Source organism: Amyelois transitella, chromosome 7, assembly GCF_032362555.1.
Source record: "Amyelois transitella isolate CPQ chromosome 7, ilAmyTran1.1, whole genome shotgun sequence".
NCBI classification, from domain to species: Eukaryota; Metazoa; Arthropoda; class Insecta; order Lepidoptera; family Pyralidae; genus Amyelois; species Amyelois transitella.
Genome location: NC_083510.1, coordinates 11,394,036 through 11,414,296, shown reverse-complemented (window position 1 = coordinate 11,414,296; position 20,261 = coordinate 11,394,036). Strand labels below are relative to the sequence as shown.

General features: G+C 37.0%; 2 protein-coding genes across 3 annotated transcripts in view; one reads left to right on the top strand and one right to left on the bottom strand.

Annotated features, from left to right (window-relative positions):
* The window catches only part of LOC106130215 (afadin), a 129,146-nt gene extending 113,895 nt beyond the window's left edge, over positions 1 to 15,251 (top strand). Inside the window, 11 exon segments of the mRNA XM_060944919.1 lie at positions 5,005 to 5,180; positions 5,883 to 5,952; positions 6,339 to 6,681; positions 6,848 to 7,013; positions 7,466 to 7,586; positions 8,428 to 8,547; positions 9,478 to 9,638; positions 10,278 to 10,461; positions 10,825 to 10,934; positions 11,848 to 11,983; positions 12,964 to 15,251. Of these exon segments, the coding sequence (XP_060800902.1) occupies positions 5,005 to 5,180; positions 5,883 to 5,952; positions 6,339 to 6,681; positions 6,848 to 7,013; positions 7,466 to 7,586; positions 8,428 to 8,547; positions 9,478 to 9,638; positions 10,278 to 10,461; positions 10,825 to 10,934; positions 11,848 to 11,983; positions 12,964 to 13,008 (1,632 nt within the window). The 3' untranslated portion in view covers positions 13,009 to 15,251.
* Positions 15,252 to 15,688: 437 nt separating this feature from the next.
* The window catches only part of LOC106130237 (dual specificity protein phosphatase Mpk3), a 43,448-nt gene continuing 38,875 nt past the window's right edge, over positions 15,689 to 20,261 (bottom strand). Inside the window, exon 6 of one of the 2 annotated variants that reach the window (XM_013329038.2) lies at positions 15,689 to 20,145. In XM_013329038.2, the coding sequence (XP_013184492.1) occupies positions 19,999 to 20,145 (147 nt within the window). In that variant the 3' untranslated portion in view covers positions 15,689 to 19,998. The remainder of the gene's footprint in view (positions 20,146 to 20,261) is intronic. The other variant, XM_060945144.1, reaches the window with a different exon arrangement.

Below are 20,261 nucleotides of genomic sequence, written 5' to 3'. Positions count from 1 at the left end.
AAAACGGGTGCCACGAAGTGGTTATTTGAGTTTAGGAAAAAGAAAAAAGTCGGCTGGAGCCATATCTGGTGAATATGGTGGTTGCTCAATGGTATTTGTTGAGTGTTTGGTTAAAAATTCGTTCACAATGATGGCCTTGTGCGAAGGTGCATTATCATGGTGCAAAATCCAAGAATTTTCTTTCCACAAATCTGGCCTTTTTCGTCGGATTTGCTCTCTTAAACGCCGCATAACACTCAAATAATATTCCTTATTTACCGTTTGACCTTCCGGCAAGAATTCCGAGTGCACAACACCGCGATAGTCAAAGAAAACAGTCAACATGACTTTGACTTTTAACGACTTTGGCGTGGTTTTTTCGGTTTCGGTTCAGTTGGAAGGCGCCACTCCGAAGCTTGTTGACTAGTTTGCATGTCAAACTCGTAAACCCACGTCTCGTCACCAGTAACAATGCTTTTCATGAATGTTGGGTCGGAATTGACTCGTTCTAGCATGTCCTCAGCGACTCTCATGCGACTGAGTTTTTGAAAAAAATTCAGGTCTTTTGGGACTAGCCGAGCGGCAACATGTTTCATACCCAAATTATTAGTTAAAATGGTACGGATCGACTCGTGAGATACAGAAAGTTCGGTGGCTATCTCTCTCAAAGTTGAATGAGGATTTTCAGTCACTATTTCCTTCACTTTTGCGATGTTAACTTCAGTTGCAGACGTTGATGGCCTACCAGAGCGAGGCAAATCTTCCATCACATCTCGACCGCTTTTGAACGCTTTGTACCACTCATAAGCACGAGTTTTTGATAAAGTCGATTAACCGTAAGCCTTCTGTAACATTTTCAGTGACTCCGAACACGATATTCCATTGGCAATGCAAAATTTAAGACAAACTCTTTGTTCGATGTTTTTATCCATTATGAAATTAGCAATACACACTAGATATGATATAACTAAAAATAGCACTGTATTTAATGTAAACAACAGATGCAACTCAAACTCCGCGCCAAAATGGAAAACAGTTGTGCCAATCTAACAACAACAAAAAAAACAAAAATTTGAATTTGGAACCATAAATAAAAATCCATTCCCGATACTTTTCTGACTGAATGTACATCTACCTGTTGCCGTTATCAATGTCAAACACGTTACGTCTGTTGAAATGGAGAGCTCCATTTTTGTTTTAATTTTATTTAATTATTTAGTTTTATGTAAATTGTGAATATTTCAAACTAAAGGTTTTTTTCGGTAAATAACAACTTTGATTAGAAATAATATTTAGTTTATTGCAAACACAATTATAGTTCGGTTACAAGTACCGCGGGAAGAGAATTCAACATGGCAGACCATTTCTATCGTACCATAGACAGTTGGCGCCACGTAGTGGCAGCTACATGAACTAAACAAGGGTTGCGTTCAATTACTAACATCCACCCCTGAACGCAAGCCCATTCCATTTACACAAAACAAGAGCTTTTCTAAAGTTGTACCCTTAGTTAAAATATCGGCTACCATTTCACTACTTTTACAAAAATTAAATTTAACTTTACACTTATTAACTTGGTCTCTGAGAAAATGATACCTAATATCAATATGTTTGGTTCTTGGCAAATAACAATCATTATTAGCTAGTCTTATTGCACTTTGATTATCACAATTAATAATGATCGGGCTGGCCTGTTGCTGTCCAAGCTCCACATGTAGTTGCTGCAGCCAGAGAGCTTCCTGGGTGGCAGAGGACATGGACATGTACTCTGCCTCAGCTGTTGAGAGTGCCACAGTTGCCTGCTTGCGTGAACACCATGAGATAGCACCATTCTGTAAAATAAAAACATTACCAGTGTATGACTTGCGGTCATGCATGTCACTTGCCCAGTCAGCGTCGCAGTATGCTGCAATTGTTCCATCACCATCTTTGGTGTATACTAGCATTAAATCTTTGGTGCCCTGTAAGTATCTCAACACTCTTTTGACAGCAATCCAGTGTCCTGTCTTAGGTTCTTTATTATATCTACTTAACATATTGACTGTAAATGATATGTCTGGTCTTGTACATTGTGCCACATATAAGAGTGATCCTATTGCCTGTTGATATGGATTGTCACATACACTGTCATCTTCAGAGAACTTTAATCCCACTTCTACAGGGGTTTTTGCAGGCTTACAATCAGTCATTCCAAATTTAGCTAAAATTTCTTCAATATATTTCTTCTGATTCAACATAACTGCATTTCCTTTTCTTATTATGTGCAACCCAACACAATTATTGGCACTCCCAAGATCTTTCATATCGAAGTTAATTTTTAATTGTTCTTTAATCTTGTTTTTCACGGACAATTGAGATGTAAATAAAATCAGATCATCAACCCATACAGCAATGAATGTATTCTTTTCCATATTATAATAAACACATGGGTCTGTTTTACATTGTAACATTCCTATTTCAAGCAAGACTTTATTGAGTTTTATGTTCCAAAGTCTACTTGCTTGTTTTAGTCCATAAATGGATTTGTGCAAATAACATACTTGGGAACCTTCATTATATAATTCTGGTTGTTCCATATATATCTCTTTATCTATTTCCCCTTGTAGGAATGCAGATACGGCATCCATCTGATCAATATCAAAATTAAATCTAGCAGCCAGAGCAAATAAGTAACGCAGAGTAGTGTACCTTGCTACAGGTGAATAAATTTCTTCGTAGTCTATTCCTTTACGCTGAATATAACCTTTTATGACTAGCCTCGCCTTGTATCGAACAATATTGCCATCTTGATCTGACTTGGTCTTAAACACCCACTTTGAAGGCAAAGCTCTTTTGCTAGGAGGAAGATCAGTCAAGGTCCATGTCTTGTTTTTAATCAGTGAGCTACGCTCTGCTACCATAAAGGTTTTTTTCGGTAAATAACAACTTTGATTAGAAATAATATTTAGTTTATTGCAAACACAATTATAGTTCGGTTACAAGTACCGCGGGAAGAGAATTCAACATGGCAGACCATTTCTATCGTACCATAGACAGTTGGCGCCACGTAGTGGCAGCTACATGAACTAAACAAGGGTTGCGTTCAATTACTAACACAAACATATACATACATGTTGCCGTTAGCAATATCGAGCAAAAATAACCAATAAAAAAAATTATATGGTATTTAATATTTATTTAAATTTCAATTAATTATTTCTTTGTGAAGTTAGTTACTATATTTTGTGAATTTTTAATCACTTACCTGTTGCTATACCTATCTCGAGCATAAACAGTTTGTTGTATTTGAGAGCCATCTTAAAAATTTAAGTAGTAGTAATTCTTATTTTCAATTTTTTTTTATTGAAACCATCTAAATTTCAACTAGCTATCACGGTTCATGATATACCAACCTGGTGACAGACAGACGAACAGCGAAGACTCATTAACATGGTCCCATTTTCACTCTTTGGGTACTGAAACCAAAAAATTAAGTATTTTTTTGCAAAATACATGTACATACATTTCTAACAAATAGATATTTTGTACATTCAATAATTTTAGGCAAATGAAAGTACCATTAATAATATTCTCCCCTCGGCCACTTGCCCCGGCCTCTAGCGGTATGTATTTCTCAAAACGCTCACTAGATGGCGTTGTTCCATTTTACAACGCGCTATGGTTTGTCGCTAGCGATATCATATAGTAGAGTTTTGATATGTACGCGGCAAATCGGTTCAGTAGTTTTTAAGGGTTTTTTGGAGTGTGCTACATTGGACTTATTCGTGAGTTCGATGTTTTGCATACCTTTTAGTTAAATTTTTAATTTTTAATAATAAACACACACGAGGGTCTTTATTTTCATTATAATTTCACAATTAAGTTGACCTTTAAAAGTTAGAGAAATGTTATGATTTATGAAATTACGTATTTAATTTAATAATTAAACTAGCTGTGCCCGCGACTTCGTTCTCGTGAAATAGTTATTTTGGGCATCATTGAAGCCCTCAAGGATGAATCATTTTCCCCGTTTTTTTCATATATTCCATTATTTCTTTGCTCCTTATAGTTTCAGCGTAAATGTTATATAGCCTAGAGCCTTCCTCGATAAAATAATAATTGAAAAAATCTTTTTGCGTTGAATATACCATATATTCAACGCAAAAAGATTTTTTCAATTTGAACCAGTAGTTCTTGATATAAGCGCATTCAAAACTACATATATATAATATTAGTATAGATAAGATAAGTTTTGATTATTTGTTGTTGTAACAACTGTCGCAAATGTGGAAATCGATTAATTCGATCGTTTTGTATAAATTACATGTTATTTTTATAAAATGTATGGACAACATGTTATTAAGACCTGTTGAAGTTATGAAAAAAATTTTTTTTTTAAATCCCTTAGGTATAGACCGAATTTCGCCAAATTCTAAATTATTATAACTATTTAGATTGGTCGGATATTATTATTTGGATTATGTACCTTAATAGTAAATAAACGGAACTCTTAAAAATTAAAATTCAAATCCTATAGGATACTTCCCGTTGACCTACAATAATTATATTTGTCACAAAATGAGGAGGGTACAGATAAAAGGCTATAAAATAAGATAATGATCCTTTATTATTCCGGAAACTTAACTTCAACTTTTTGAAGAACTTTTTCTGATGAGGCTAGGCTAGGTCTTAGATGTTTATTATAAAATATAGTATCGTTGAGTTAGTATCTCGTAACACAAGTCTCGAACTTAATTCGAGGCTAACTCAATCGATGCAATTTATCCCATATAATATATATAATATATATACAAGGTGACATTTAAAACAACTGCATCCTTTTAAACATAGACTATACCCATGCTTCTGAGCTGTTTGAGCCTATTTTTTAACGTTTTTAAATATCCTTTAGATGAGTACACTTAACAGTTAAATTTATGCAGTTGAATTAAAAGTCACCCTGTATATTATATTTATTTATTTTTTATTAAAAAAACAACGATGTTTACAAATTTAAAAAAAAATTCTTCTAACATTTCCTCACAGGGTCCGATGAGTCCGACGCAGATGCAGATGCACAACCAACACTATGCCTCCCAGCAGGGCCCCGCGTCGCCCCCGGGCCCCATGTCCCCGGGCCCGCTGTCCCCGGGCCCCGCGCAGGCGGTCCCCAGCGCGGCGATGCCGTTATATCACAATCACATACAACCACCACCACAAAGGTATGTTAAATTATATTCTACCAGCGATTTTTATTCGTGCGTTTAAGCGAAAATCACGTGATAAAAAAAATTTATAATATAGACATTAAGTTTACAGATTGGAAGGTTTTCCTAAATTTCAAATTCAACATTATTATGGGAAATTTCAACATCACTTAATAATTGTCATATGTTTTGGTATCACAACGTTCACACATTTCACAAATAAGTTTACTGCCGCTTCCAAAGCGTCAGTGCAGAAGAAGCGGTGCGTTGCAGTAATTTACTCAATAACGTCAACTTCACAATTATCCAAATTTAGAATAGAAATGTGGGCGGGAGAATACATTGTTACGATTAATTGGTTTAAATGAAATTTGAATAATATTCAATAAAACAAATAAAATATATTCCATTCGGACAACTTACATAGCAATTACAAATAAGTGAATTCAAAATTTAAAAATGGTTTTACCAGTACAATTGTTGCAGTATACAAAAACATTTTAGCATTTTAAATACATACATACATAAAATCACGCCTCTTTCCCGGAGGGGTAGGCAGAGACTACCTCTTTCCACTTGCCACGATCTCTGCATACTTCCTTCGCATTTTAAATACTAGTTGATATTGAGATTAATTAAACTGGACGAGTTGGCATTTATGAATTCTAGAAACAGTTTCTGAGTATTGAATGTAATATTCTTTTGTCTAATCTACAGGTACGAATGGCATACGGCTGGACCGCCGTCGCCTCAGCGGTCACAGCCACCCGTAGCTCCTAAACCACAGGTAATAAAATGTTATAAGAAAAGTAGAGAAATAATCGGAAATGGAGATGATGTAATGATGATTGTCTTAAGTCCTGTCACGGCTCCCCAACATTTGGGAGCCATTCCGAATCGGGGAACCAAGCGGGGGGTACGGCGGAATGCGCGGGCGCACGGCCACGTACCGCTCGCGTCACTCCCTTTCGCTACAACACTCACGCGACCACGAGCTATATCACGGCGGACTTCTACATTTTGCATCCATCACCATCTGGCTCAGAGCGATGTGAATATTGGATGTCTACCCCGCTCACACGACCAGGATGTTTAAATCGGCGTACTTCGACACTCCTTTATACTGTTTAATGATTTTTACGATTTTCTTGACAAAACATTCGTTTGTTCCAGAATATGAGACGGTCCGACGCTGAAATGGACGAGCGGGAATTAGAACACATGCATCAAAGTCAGATGAATCATATGCACCAAGCGCAGGTGAACAATATGCAACAGGAGCAGATGAATAGCATGCAACAGGCGCAGATGAACAGTATGCAACAGGCTCAGTTGAACAGTATGCAACAGGCTCAGTTGAACAGTATGCAACAGGCTCAGTTGAATAGTATGCAACAGGCTCAGTTCAACAGTATGCAACAGGCACAGATAAATAATATGCAGCAAACGCAAGTGAACAATATGCAACAAGGGCAGATGAACAATTCGATGATGAACAGCTCGGAACCGGATGATGGTAAGTTTTGTGTTTTGTTACGTCTTGCCAATTTTTTGTTAATAATCCCGTAATATACACGTATATAAATGTGATGTAAGCTCTTCTTTTTAATATAGCATCTCCATACTCAATTTGAATTAAATTCAAAATCTGACAATAACAATCCTCCATGTGCCCCGTGCAGAGCGGTACGTGGCGAGCGCGCTGGAGCCCCCGGCGGTGTGCGTGTACCCGGCGGGGGGCGCGGGCGGCGGGGGCGGAGCCCGAGCGCAGCCCGCGCGGAACCCCTGGCAGCGCGAGGAGCGCGAGCGGCTGCTGGAGGCCCGCCGCCAGGCCAACAGGAACCGCAGGTGACACTCGCAGATCATTTCAAAATCCATACAATATTAAGTGCCTTCATATGTTACTGTATCTATGGTGCACCTGTAAATCTCCTTACAACCCAAAGTTGGGTATATAAGTGCCCGAATTTCCCACATTTGGTAATGAAATATACATTTTTTATTTATATAATTAGAACATTAAACTCATCGATCACGTTATCCCGGATTTTTTGTGCTACGAAAATGCGTTTCATACTAAGCCAACACCTCAACTTTAGGTAAATATGCATCCGAATATCCGATCTCTGACAGTAACTGACACCAGAAGAATAATAGTAATTTTAAAATTTGTAGCATAGTAAAAACAGAACAAAACAATATATTTTTTTTTTATTTTCCGTTCTTATGTTACAGCCACTTTTCACTTTTTCCGAAACCATGCGACTTAATCTTTTTTATTAACGTATTAAAATTTTCAGAGACGCAACGATAGCCCAGCTGCTGTCACTAGGCGCGGCTCGCACCCCCGTCCAGAACCAGCAGCTGCGAGCTTTACAGCTGGAGAGGGAGTTCGAGAGGAGAGCCACGCAACAGGATCAGGTGAGCTGGCGAATGGAAGATTGAAGTTGTTGGACCAGCCCTCGTGCTAACGCTGTCTCGTTTCACGTCATAATGAAATAGCGAAACAGCGATAGTTTGTCACCTTGTGCCTTGTTAACACCGCTGATACCATGTTTCTATTTTGTTAACCGTTCTTTTTTTATTTATTTATTTACATCTACCATTACAGACTTAACCTAATGCGATAGTGTATAATCAATTATAACATATTTATTTAGTGCTTGTTGCAATTGCAGTTTGAGTGAATTCCACTCAAACTGCAATTGAACAAATCTATCTCATTCGATATGAGATTGAGTGTGCGTTATTTTATATATTTCATACTAGAGGCCGCCCGCGACTTCGTCCGCATGGAAACCCTATCAATCCCGCGGGAACTCCGGGATAAAAAGTAGCCTATATGTTATTCTGGGTCTTCAGCTACCTACATACCAAATTTCATCGTAATCGGTTCAGAAGTTTATGCGTGAAAGAGTAACAAACATCCATACTGACATCCTGACATACAAACTTTCGCATTTATAATATTAGTGGGATATGTATTTGTATTTCATATACGTATATGTATTTCATATTTTAACCGTGAAGGAGCAGAGTCTCCTCTTGATAGCTTGATGATCTTGATAAATAAAACTTGATAAGATATAGAACAATATTTTGTTCATTAATAAAGGAACAAAGTGACGTGTGCACACTTGAATTGGTAATCGTGAACTAAATAAAATGAAATTAAGCAGAAATTTCGACATCGTCAATCGCGGTAAATTGTACTTTGTACAAACCGATCAAAGAGAGTAATGTACCCTGCCCCCCCCCCCAGGAGGACAACCCAGCGGAGGAGAGGAGCGGGGCGCCGTCGCCGCCGCCCGCCGCGCCCGCGCCGCCGCCCAAGTCCATACTCAAGGTCAACAGGCAGGAGAACGGATATCCGCCTGAGATGGTCAGTTTTTCTAGTATTTGTTCCTATCTAAGATTGTAATTTTTTTTGTGATTATTGTTTATTATAAAATATATATGTAATTATAAAAATCTTTAAAATATAAATATATTGTTCATAATTTTTCTAATGAAGTTCTGATCCATACGGATCTTGTGATGGATGAGTTTTTTTTGAAGGGAAAGTGGCAACACTCCATAGGTCTAGCACAAAATGTATCGTTGGGAAAAGATCGTCATTGAATTTTTGGTAAAAAAACACGATCAGCTGATGATGAAGATCTGTCACTGTGTGAAGTAAAGTGGAAAGATCGGGAATATACACTACAGTAGACAGAAGGAGCCTTTTTTCTGGAGGGGTAGGCAGAGACTACATATTTCCAATTGCCACAATCTCTGCATTCTTCTTTCCCTTAATCAACATTCATAAATCGATCAGATCGACCTTCGCAATATTTTTAAGAGTACCTAGATAAATATACATACGTAATGCAAACTCTACGTTTTTCTGAACTTTTTCATTAATATGTTCATATATAAGTAACCCTGGCTACTCTTCAGAAAGATAAGAGTGAAACCGGATTATGAAAGAATAAGAATTTTATATTTAATATTTTGATAAAATAAAGGATAAAGTAAACGTACCTACATATCAACAAATTGCAGAGAAAAGAGACGAACGTTGGACGTTCCACTTCACCGACAAGAGTTAGCTCTTGAATTTAAGAAGAATATTTGCAAACTATAAACTATTTCACGGACGTAAAAGGCGACTAAGGGATAAGCTTATAAACTTGGGATTCTTCTTTTTTAGGCGATGTGCGAATCTCAGCTCTATCATTAAGCCAAACAGCTGAACATAGCTTAACATTACTCTGTCTACGTACTACTGTGTATAGACGTGATTATATGTATGTATGTATGTACTTGGCAGCCGAGCGGGCCGTCGCCGGAGGAGCTGTCGGAGCTGGTGGCGGGCGTGCAGCTGGCGGGCGCGCCGCCGCCGCCCAGCCGCGGCTCCTCGTTCGCCGTGATGGCGGCGCGGGCGCTGTCCCCCCCGCACGAGCCCGTCGCCGCGCCCGCGCACCAGCCGCAGTCAGTATACACACTTTATACATACAGCTTTTGTGTCGCAGTGCTAATGCGTGCGCTTGTCTGTGACTTCTCGAATTCCCGCGTTCGAATCCCGGCAAGGACATGATGAGAAACGAACTTTCTCTGATTGGCTTAGGCCAATATATAAATTAACATCCAAGACTTAGGTCTTGGATATTAATTTATATACTATTACTATTATACTATCGTTCAGTTAATATCTCGTACCACGTTTCAAACTTACTTCGAGGCTAACTCAATCTGTAACATGTCTCAAAAAAAACACGCATCCTTACCAGAGGGGTAAACAGAGACTTAGAACTTTCCACTTGCCGCGACCCCTGCTTACATGCAAGGTGATGGAATGAGTGATGATGGAATGAATAAGGCTATACATTTAAACGTTGCCTTACAGTTTCTTGAAGACGGTATTTTAAAGTGATTAAATCAGGTTTTTACACGAAGCTACTCCTGTCTGACTTCCGCGACTTATTCAGGAGAAATTAACATATAGTTATCTAAACGTAACCACCTTGTCTTGGTTTGCAATTAAACCAAATAAAAATGATTATGAAAATGATGAACAAATGATTATAAAAATGAGGAACTAATGATTTATCGTGTTACGTTTTGACACAGGTCGCCCGTGCGCGACAAGCGCGTGTCGTTCCACGAGCGCGCGGCTCCCCCCTCGGCCGCGGCGCCCCCCGCCCCCCCGGCGCCCCCCGCGCCCCCCGCCAGCTCCCCGCCGCCGCTGGAGCCCGAGCGCGGGGAGGAGCCCCACACGCTGGACCACGCGCCCGGGCAGAGGGAGGACCCCGACGTGAGTCGCATTCTTTACAGCTCGTTATTCTTATTATTAATAAGTAAAAAAGTACTTTTAAATTAAGCTACTTCTAAATCGCAAGGATAGGAGGTGAAATTATAAACCATATTTACTTCTAGGTCATCCACAATACGAGTTAAGCGATAACATTTTTTTTTCTGAAGACCTTCAAAAGCAAAATTCGTTAACAAAAAATTCAAGCAAGAGATTGCTTCATTGAGAAGTTCTTCTGTTACATTTTTTTTTTAATTTTTTTTTGTTTGCTGCATTTTCTGTTTCTAAAGGGATTTAGCAAAAGAGCTATCTTTTTCCTGTTTTTGTTTGTTTGTTCTTATGCCTCTTGAACATTGTATATTGCAGCGCTTCATCGAAGAAGCGGAGTCGATGTTGTCGTCCCCCACGTCGCCGCACGCGCCGCACGCTGCGCACGCGCACACGCCCGGCGTCATCGGCGCGCAGGAGGTGTACAGGTAACTGATCGCTCGCCGTCAATATTACTTTATACAGTGATGGTTCCCGGCACTATTCGTGTGATTCGACTCCATTCCTCCAATCAATATTAAATACGGGTTTCAGAAATGGTTGAAATATTTTTTTTTTAATTTCCGCGTAAATAGACCATAACAATTAGAAATTTTGTCGACAATAATTCCCAGACGACGGCTTAGTGGATACGCTAAGAAATTTTAATTTTGAATTTTCGTATCCTGTGTTAGAGATGACGCGTGACGTCTGATTGAGACAAGTGATGTTTGACTGAAACACGCGATGTCTGAATGAAACACGTGATGTCTGTCTGAGACAGGTGCCCTTAAGATGCGTGTTGCGCAGAAAGGCACAGGTTCAAATCCCACCTCGGCAATGTGACTGTTTTCGAAAGTAATGTACATAAGTTTGAATACTATCAGTGAGGGAAAACATTGCGAGGAAACTTGCACATTCAGGAAACTGTAAGTGTAAACATAATCGATCCAATACGGGTTAGGTTTACCTGCAAAGGCTGCGGAGGTCAGACGGGAGTCGCTTCGTGTAAATACCTGACTCACACAATTCAGGGTCCATAATCCAAGGCATGCCCCAGTCTCCTCTCGAGAGGGATGAGGATGCAACCGGGACTAAAAGCTAGGAGGAAGGAGAAAAAATCAATCCTACTAATATTATAAATGCGAAATTTTGTGAGTATGTCAGTATGGATGTTTGTTACTCTTTAACGCAAAAGCTACTGAACCGATTACGATGAAAATTGGTATGTGGGTAGCTGAAGACCCAGAATAACATATAGGCTACTTTTTATCCCGGAGTTCCCGCGGGATTGATTCCACGCGGACGAAGTCGCGGGCGGCCTCGAGTGATCACGATCATGATGTATATGACTGCCCGCAGAGACCCGCGCGCGCGCCGCCTGGCGGAGCAGCGCGCGCGCGCGGGCAGCCCGCCCGTCCCGGAGCAGCTCTCCTTCAAGGAGAAGATGAAGATGTTCGCGCTCGAGTCCGGGGAGGCCTCCACGCCCAAGGACAAGGTGATTGTGATGTCTACCGCATGTCAAGTTGATTTGCATGGAATTCTTTAATATATATATATATATATATACAGGGTGACTTTTAATTCAACTGCATAAATTTAACTGTTAAGTGTACTCATCTAAAGGATATTTAAAAACGTTAAAAGAAACATATCGGTTCATATTTCAGAAAGTACGAAAAAAATAAAAGTATCAAAATCCACGATCTATATATCACGATAGTCTATGTTTAAAAGGTTGCAGTTGTTTTAAATGTTTTGTATATAGACTTGGATTTCCATAGCTTATAAACCTACTCGAATTAACTATATATCCTACTACTATTATAAAGGCGAAAGTTTGTATGGATGTTTGTTACTCTTTCACGCAAAAACTACTGAACCGATTACCATGAAATTTGGTATGTAGGTAGCTGAAGACCCAGAATAACACATAGGCTACTTTTTATCCCAGAGTTCCCGCGGGATTGATAGGGTTTCCATGCGGACGAAATCGCGGGCGGCCTCTAGTATATGTATAATTCCAAGCTATGGAAATCTAAGTCCGTAATAATATTATAAATAGGTTTAATTTCTTTACTTTACTTTGTTTGTTTGTAAAGGCTAATCCCTGGCAATACTAAACCGATCATGAAAATTCATTCACCGTTAATAATGTTGGGCCGCTAGTTTGTAAAAAAAGATGATTTTTCAACAATCACTTGCTAATTTTACCTTTGGGTCGACTTACTTTTTTTTAAGAAACGTGACAACGATTCAAATGTGGATAAAACAAGTATGTAATTTTAAAAAGCAACGACCGCTGTAAACCATGGCACAGTGCAATCTATCCCAGCTTAGATCACGGTGATTGCACTAGATTAAAGTGTCCTAATAGTTTTAATAAATCCTTTATTAATACTCCTAGCAAACCAGAAAAACATGTAAAAATTACGCATATTTTTTTTAACATTGTAATATTTATTTCTTTTTTTCTAGGTGAAGATATCTCGCGCGCAACGAGACATCGACGCCGTACACTGACGCCGCCACACCGAGCTGACGAAACCTAGAATATCGTAAGAGATGATGCATCTCACACATTGTAATATATCGACGTTAATTGCAGTATTACCACACGTTAGGGGTACGAGTTCTCATGTATAATTTGTATAAAAATGCATTTATCAAGATGAGACCGGCATGAATTTCTAAGTAAAATATATAAAGTCACAATTTTACATAATTATTGACGTGACCAATCTCCATTTATTAGTACCAGTAGTAAGTAAAAATCAATTGCAGTGTCCCACATACAAAAGTATTACCTCTGGTAACCCCGTAGCATAAATGTCATAGCATATTTTCTCAAGTTATTTTTTAATTTATTCCTTAAGTTAACACATGAGATAAAGTGAAAGACATTATCAATGTTTGTGAGTATGCATATACACAAGCATTTAATTGTGTAACTATAGCGTACTATCTGGGAGCCCGGCGTCTATGATCCAGGTGTTAATGCAGGGGAACCTGGTCTAGCCGGTCTCGGATTCATTGCCCCATAATGTCCTTCACCGTTGGTGATTCGCTTTTGTATGTGGCCACTTGTTACTAAATTCAAATTATATGGATATTTAGATTATGGTATTATAGAATCAATACTGTTAAGAGATATAACGTACCTTTCGATTTATTTATCGATTAATTTACAATTATTCATGCGAGCCAATGATTCCATCCGCAACGGAAAATCGGCAGCTGAAAATGAGCTTGTTTTGTATTCGTGAGAACATTTGCCTTCGTCGGTACTTAGCACCAATTTTACACGTCAATCGTAGCTATAAGACATTCATTCGAACGAATATATTTTTATGATGAACGATTTTAATCGATGTTTACTATTCGCCTTAGCAGCTAGTGCAATGGTTTTATTGTGACAACACAAGTAACGCGGCCAGATATATATTATTATTTGGTTATATTCCAAATTATAAAATATATTCGTATCCGGACGAGCGTGGCACGTTAAAATCTATGAGTATTTATTTTCTAAATTTATGTACGTGCCATTATTATATGATATTTGTCTATATCGTTTTATTATTCTATTAGATTTTTAATCCTAGAGGACCAATATGTATGTCGGCGGGTGCCTTTGCGTGGACCTAAGTAATAAATGTTACATATCGCTCGGACCTTTCATTATACCTATAAGCTTCGTTACATTCCAAAGAATATTTCTTTATTCGAGTTCTATATTTAGCATTCCTATACTCTTGAAGCATGTTATGTGTGAAACACATCTATTATACGATCGTTCTATTTCAATCGCTCTAACTTTACATCAAACAGAAAGCAATAAAGCATTGTGACGCCTTCGTTGTATATAAATATAATTATAAATGTTATAAGCACATGTTTGTGCCAAATGTTTGTGGCAAAACGTCGGGAGTTCATTCTTCTTAATGACATTACACAATTTAATGGTCACAATATTCATTGACAATCTGCACTCTGCGATGATATGCATTATATGTGGTGTTTTGGAGTCTTTTCACACCAATATGTGAAGAAAATAAAACTCATTTTTAATGAGGTACCAGAAAAATGCTTATTATTTATTACATTCAGCGCATGATGCATTTGCAAGTAATATACGCTGACCTAACTATATTGAATGAAAGTTTGTCATTTCTTTTCCATATCGATGAAGAATAATGGCATCATCAATTAGTTCATCAATACCTAGAAAATATATTATCAAATAAGTTAATTTTTTTACATTTTATTATTATCGTTCCGTTGTTAACCAACAAACAGCGTGGTACAGGCGTGACATGCAGAGTGGAGGTTCGTCAATATTTTTAGTTACGACCTAGTTGAAGATCATGTGGCACCAATTTATTGTATATAATGTAGGTAGTGGAATCCTTATCGGTAAATTAAGGTTTTTGTATACCTGTTTGTATATGTAAATGTTTATTTAAAGATTATATCGAGTTGACAGACGTTACGGAAAGTGGCCTATTTGAACATAGACTTAGTTTAGTTCCTGGGAATGATTTCGAGTTATCCCAGTATTCACCCAACGATAGTCAATTAGCAAAAGAATGAGATTTATTTGTAGAGGAGTATTAGTATTTTATTGCTTAGTAAGCTACACGACTCCAACTTATGAATACTTAAATAATATAATTGATATAGTTATACACGAATTACTTGTATCGTTATTAACATTAATTATTGTACTTCATTTCCTTACAAAAATAATAAAGTAACATTTTAAATTTGTTGTTTTATTTTTTGTTGAACGCCTGTTGGTCGGTATAAGTCGGCTATCACGACAAACGCGGGGATGGAGGTTAAGTATATATGTGGCCGACTGGCGTACTTGACTTTGTAGTTTAAACTTAGTGGGCTGTATAAGAATTATTATATTGGACTGTTAAGACAACATATGATAATGTACAGAGTAGCTGCGTTACTTTTTGTTCACTGTCGCTTCCATAGCGTCAGTGCAGAAGAAGCATTGTCTTCAATATCTTCAACCTAAGAAAAAATCATCTATTGTAAACTTTATGTTGACCTGATAGTGAGGTAAAAACATTTTATGTGACAATCACTCGTCCAGCTCAATTATAAAGTCAATCAATGGAAGGGCTTATAAACATATATACCTAATACATTTAAGAATAATTTATAAACTGGAAATAAAACACGATACTCAATTAACAGTGTTTATATTTTGTTTTGAGGTTAATAATTACGTGTGCCATGTGGCCTTTAGGTACCTTTAGGAAAAGCACTAAAAAGATTCTAGATCATCATTAACATTGTCGGTTAACATGTTACACTTAAATAGAACTGTTACAATAATATATACACGTTAAGGTTATTAAGTGAATAACTCACGCCCGCAGGCGTAGCGTTTGTGCTCTAAAATTACATTAATTTACGCCTAGAAATATAAAAAATTTAAGTGCAACGGAAGTGTACAATTTACATTTACATTTTCCAGAGACGTTCCTAAAGTGGTCTGCACCACTCTCGAATGTTCGTTTATAAAATCGATTAACAAAATCGTTAGTGTTCGTGCAACATCGAATAAGTAATTTAATTTAATAGATAATTTTGAAAATATTGTCGTTCAATTGAATACAGGAGCCAATAAATGTAATATTCTTCAGACAAAAAGTATTACATGTTTTAACAAGTTTTAAATAATTTAACAAATTGAACACTTTAAAGAGATGCACACTATGAAATCTAGACATAATTTTCTTTCATTATTACATACGTTTTGATACATCCCAGCGGCTTCAACACTGCCAACTATTATGCAATAACTGATCGATTTGCTCGCGTACAAACATATAACATATTAAAAATGCAACAATATAAATCAGCTACAGCCATATGGACATTTTGTAAGTTGGCTTGGAAATTACTTCGAATAGCGTTATTTTTTCTATTTCCTACAACAATTGTACAGTAACAATTCATATTCTCATAATTAACATACTTAATATTTAAAGCCTGACGCGTATTTACAAAAGTATATGGAATAAATTTACTTCGCAATTATTTATTAATAGATATATATATATATATCTTGTCGATATTATTTATCTAAACATGTCTGACATATTAGTATTATCCCGAGACATACAATACAAATGTATACAAAATGCTGTGACTGCAACTAAATCTGAACAGTACACTAAAATCTTTGGACAAAACAGACATTATGTTTACTCGTTTGCTCGGGCTCCGCGGCCGCTACACCTCTTCTACTAGGAAGACAACTATGGGTTAAATTATACTCCATACAAAAATACACGATAAAATTTCATAGTTCATATCGACCAAATCTCTGCTATACCTACTACATTATTATAACTATATTAACGTGCGCGACGCTGCCCACTAACGAAGTAACCTTGCAATAAATATATAGTAGGAACCCATTGAAGTCATTCAGAAAATACAATAGAAAAATAAATCGCATTTAAGATGTCAAAAACTTTAACTGAAACTATTTTTTTAGCTTTACATATTCTTGTCGTAGGCAAAAATCGCTGCAGTTAATTATATAGGTAGATATAAGTATGTTACGACCCATTTGTCAATTCCATTCCAAATAGAAGGACGAAATCGAAAAAGAAAAAGGCTTTATCGTCCAACTATCATTTACTTCCATATATCAACATAATTTTAAAAATAGTTTCAGTTATATTTTCGACCATATATTGTCAATTTGAATGCATTTGCGACTACAAACTACGTCATTAGATATCAACGTCGCGTCACATACTAAATATATGAAAATCACGTCTAACTATAAACATCATATCACACACTCCCGCGCACTCACTCGCGATTACAATGTACCTATAACAACAATGGAAGAATTATCAGAAGCCCTGTTACTGGAAATCTTTATGAAAACTATATACGATAATGTCGTCTGTAAATCTTCGTCTAAATTTGCCGTGCCGTTATTTTCCACTCATTAATAAAAAATCCAGACTAAAGGTAATATTTTGTATCTGTGGTACAATGCCGCTGGCTGAATGACGCGACCACCATCATGTTTATCTTTATTTATAAGAAAACAAACTATAAATTTTAAAAGTCAACTCAGTGTATAAAAGTTTATGACCAATTTTAACACAAATTAAATTGATATTCTATCAAGTTGATTGCTCAAAAATCGTTGTTAAATTCGAACAATCCCGCTTTGACTCCATCAAATCTACTGCATGACTACACAGCATTTGTATTACCTCTTACCTCTTTAGGGCTAGCTCAATTTGTGTAATTTGTCCCTTATAATTTTATACCGACTCGGAAACGACGAAACAGAAACAGACAAACAGACGCCTCATCGTTCACTATAAATAGTATAAATGTAGCATGAACCACTCGTCCTCACAGAGGAAAAAAAACGATCATCAGACAACACAAAACAAATAAAAAATATATCATATAAAAATAGTTTCCAAACTAATTCCAAATGGATAAGAAATGCATAGTGTAATGGAAGATATATTTATTATTCGGGAATGCATTCTTTGTATATCCATGTACATATTTTTATATATATATATATACTAAGCCTTATATATTTATTTGAATATCAAACTTATAAAATTGACTTAACGAATATGTATAAAGTATATATTTATACACACTAATCTGGTTGCATTTACGATTAATGTACAAACGGCAATTTTAACGTTCAACTCGTTATTTTCATTAAAAAAAATATAGTTTCGATAACACGAAAATATCAATTTTTTTTCATCCCATATCATGTCTTTAAATTACACAGACTTTCCAATTACCACACAGGTTAATTATTCACATTTTATTAATGAGAAAAAGAGTTGATCGTATCATATTGCCGAATGCAAGTGATTGTGGCACTAAATTCTCCAGCCCTTCCAATCCAGGTGCACCACTAACTAAGACTTATCATATAAATGTGAAGGTATTTGCAGCGTGCGTACGTCTAAACTTGTTTACTTAGCGCGAAACGATCATCACTGGATGGTTCGGCCCCTTGAGCGAACTGTCTGACATCTAAACTCGACAAATTTAAATGTTTTTATAGAGAACTAAATGTTGCCAACAAAAAACGACTAAATTTACTTGTGATTTTTTTAATTTTATCAGCGAAGAACAGCAAACAACAAAAAACAACTTGTATTAATAAATCCATATATTGCCATTTTTTATTAAAATGACATACGGTTCGCTAAGGGGCCAATTTATAGCCACTACACCGCGCCTAACACGCTCGCCTAAAATTGCGCACACATAAAATTTCTTACGTCTAAACCACCGACGGGCTAGACAGAGCACACGCCTACTTACCATTAATAATGACTTGTACTATACATACATTAACGCACCGTTACTAGCATATTCAACAATTTATCATCTCACATTGCGCCTGCACATCTAACACGCTAAATTGTACTCTATCGACGACCAATTAGAAACGAATTTAGTTTTTTTTTGCGGTCGTCCTTTTTGGCAATCATAATACTAATTAAGTAGGTTATTATTGGAGATTTTAAAGCTTATTAAAAATATTTTCGAATACCCAATAATTTCCTACTCAGTTCGTTCCGTATAACTCAAGTCTGAATCCAAAATATTTGTTCACTTAAAAAATTCTGCAATAGTTTGTCCACCTACATTACTTGGAACATGAGAAAATTCCCGTGGGAATCCATTTCATCACCTTCCAATATTGTACAACAATTTACGATGTTTGTGTATACAGACATACGTTCCGTTACCAAATAACCGTTATATAATGTGATTCATTTAAATCTCCTGGGTATTTAGGTACAAACATATATGTATTCACTAATATCATATGCATGTCATCTACAAATACAGTTTATTAAATTAAAAAAAATAACTGTCAAAACATCCTATCGTTGTTATCATGTCACAATTAAAATAACACAAAATGCATTTTTGATAAATCATTTTACAAATTCATATAACCCATGTTTAATCACAATGCTAAAACGGGACGACTACAAAATGAGCATAGTAATGTCCACGGATATAAAACCTACGTGAAAAAATCACTCAAATTAGTAAGAAATAACCTTGAATTTTTTTCCGTAGCTAACCCCTCAATCTTTGTAATAACAAAAGGCAATTAAAAGAAAAATTGTGCCTTGGCCTAATTTGAAAAAAGAAAAAGGTTACTGACATCTGACATATATTATTTTTAACTGGTTTTGCAATTTTATTACCGTGGTAACGTCGTCCTATTTCGCATTATGATCGAGACTACCAACCAAACTAGTTAACTTCAACTCGTTTTAAAGAAAACAAGATGGCGGTTTTGACAGCTAACTTTGTAGGTTATCTATTCCAACAAGATGGCGGTTTTGACAGCTAACTTTGTAGGTAATCTATTCGAACAAGATGGCGGTTTTGACAGCTAACTTTGTAGGTTATCTAATCCGTCGTGTTGGCTCACGTGTGCGGCGGCGTGAAGAACTGTCATTGCGGCGTGTCGCGGCGCGCCGACCAGCGGTCGAACTCGATGCCCGAGTCGGGCGACACGCCGCTGGCCGCCGACACGCAGCCGCACGCGTTCTTGTCCGCCGCCGCCTCACTCACACCCTGCACGCCCAGCTCCTCCAACACCTGCAACATCGCACGTTTCAATTGGACAATTCCACGTGTGGAACCTATTTAACATGATTTCATATCATTGTAAATAGTTTCTACCATGACATGAAATCATGTTAAATAGGTTCTAT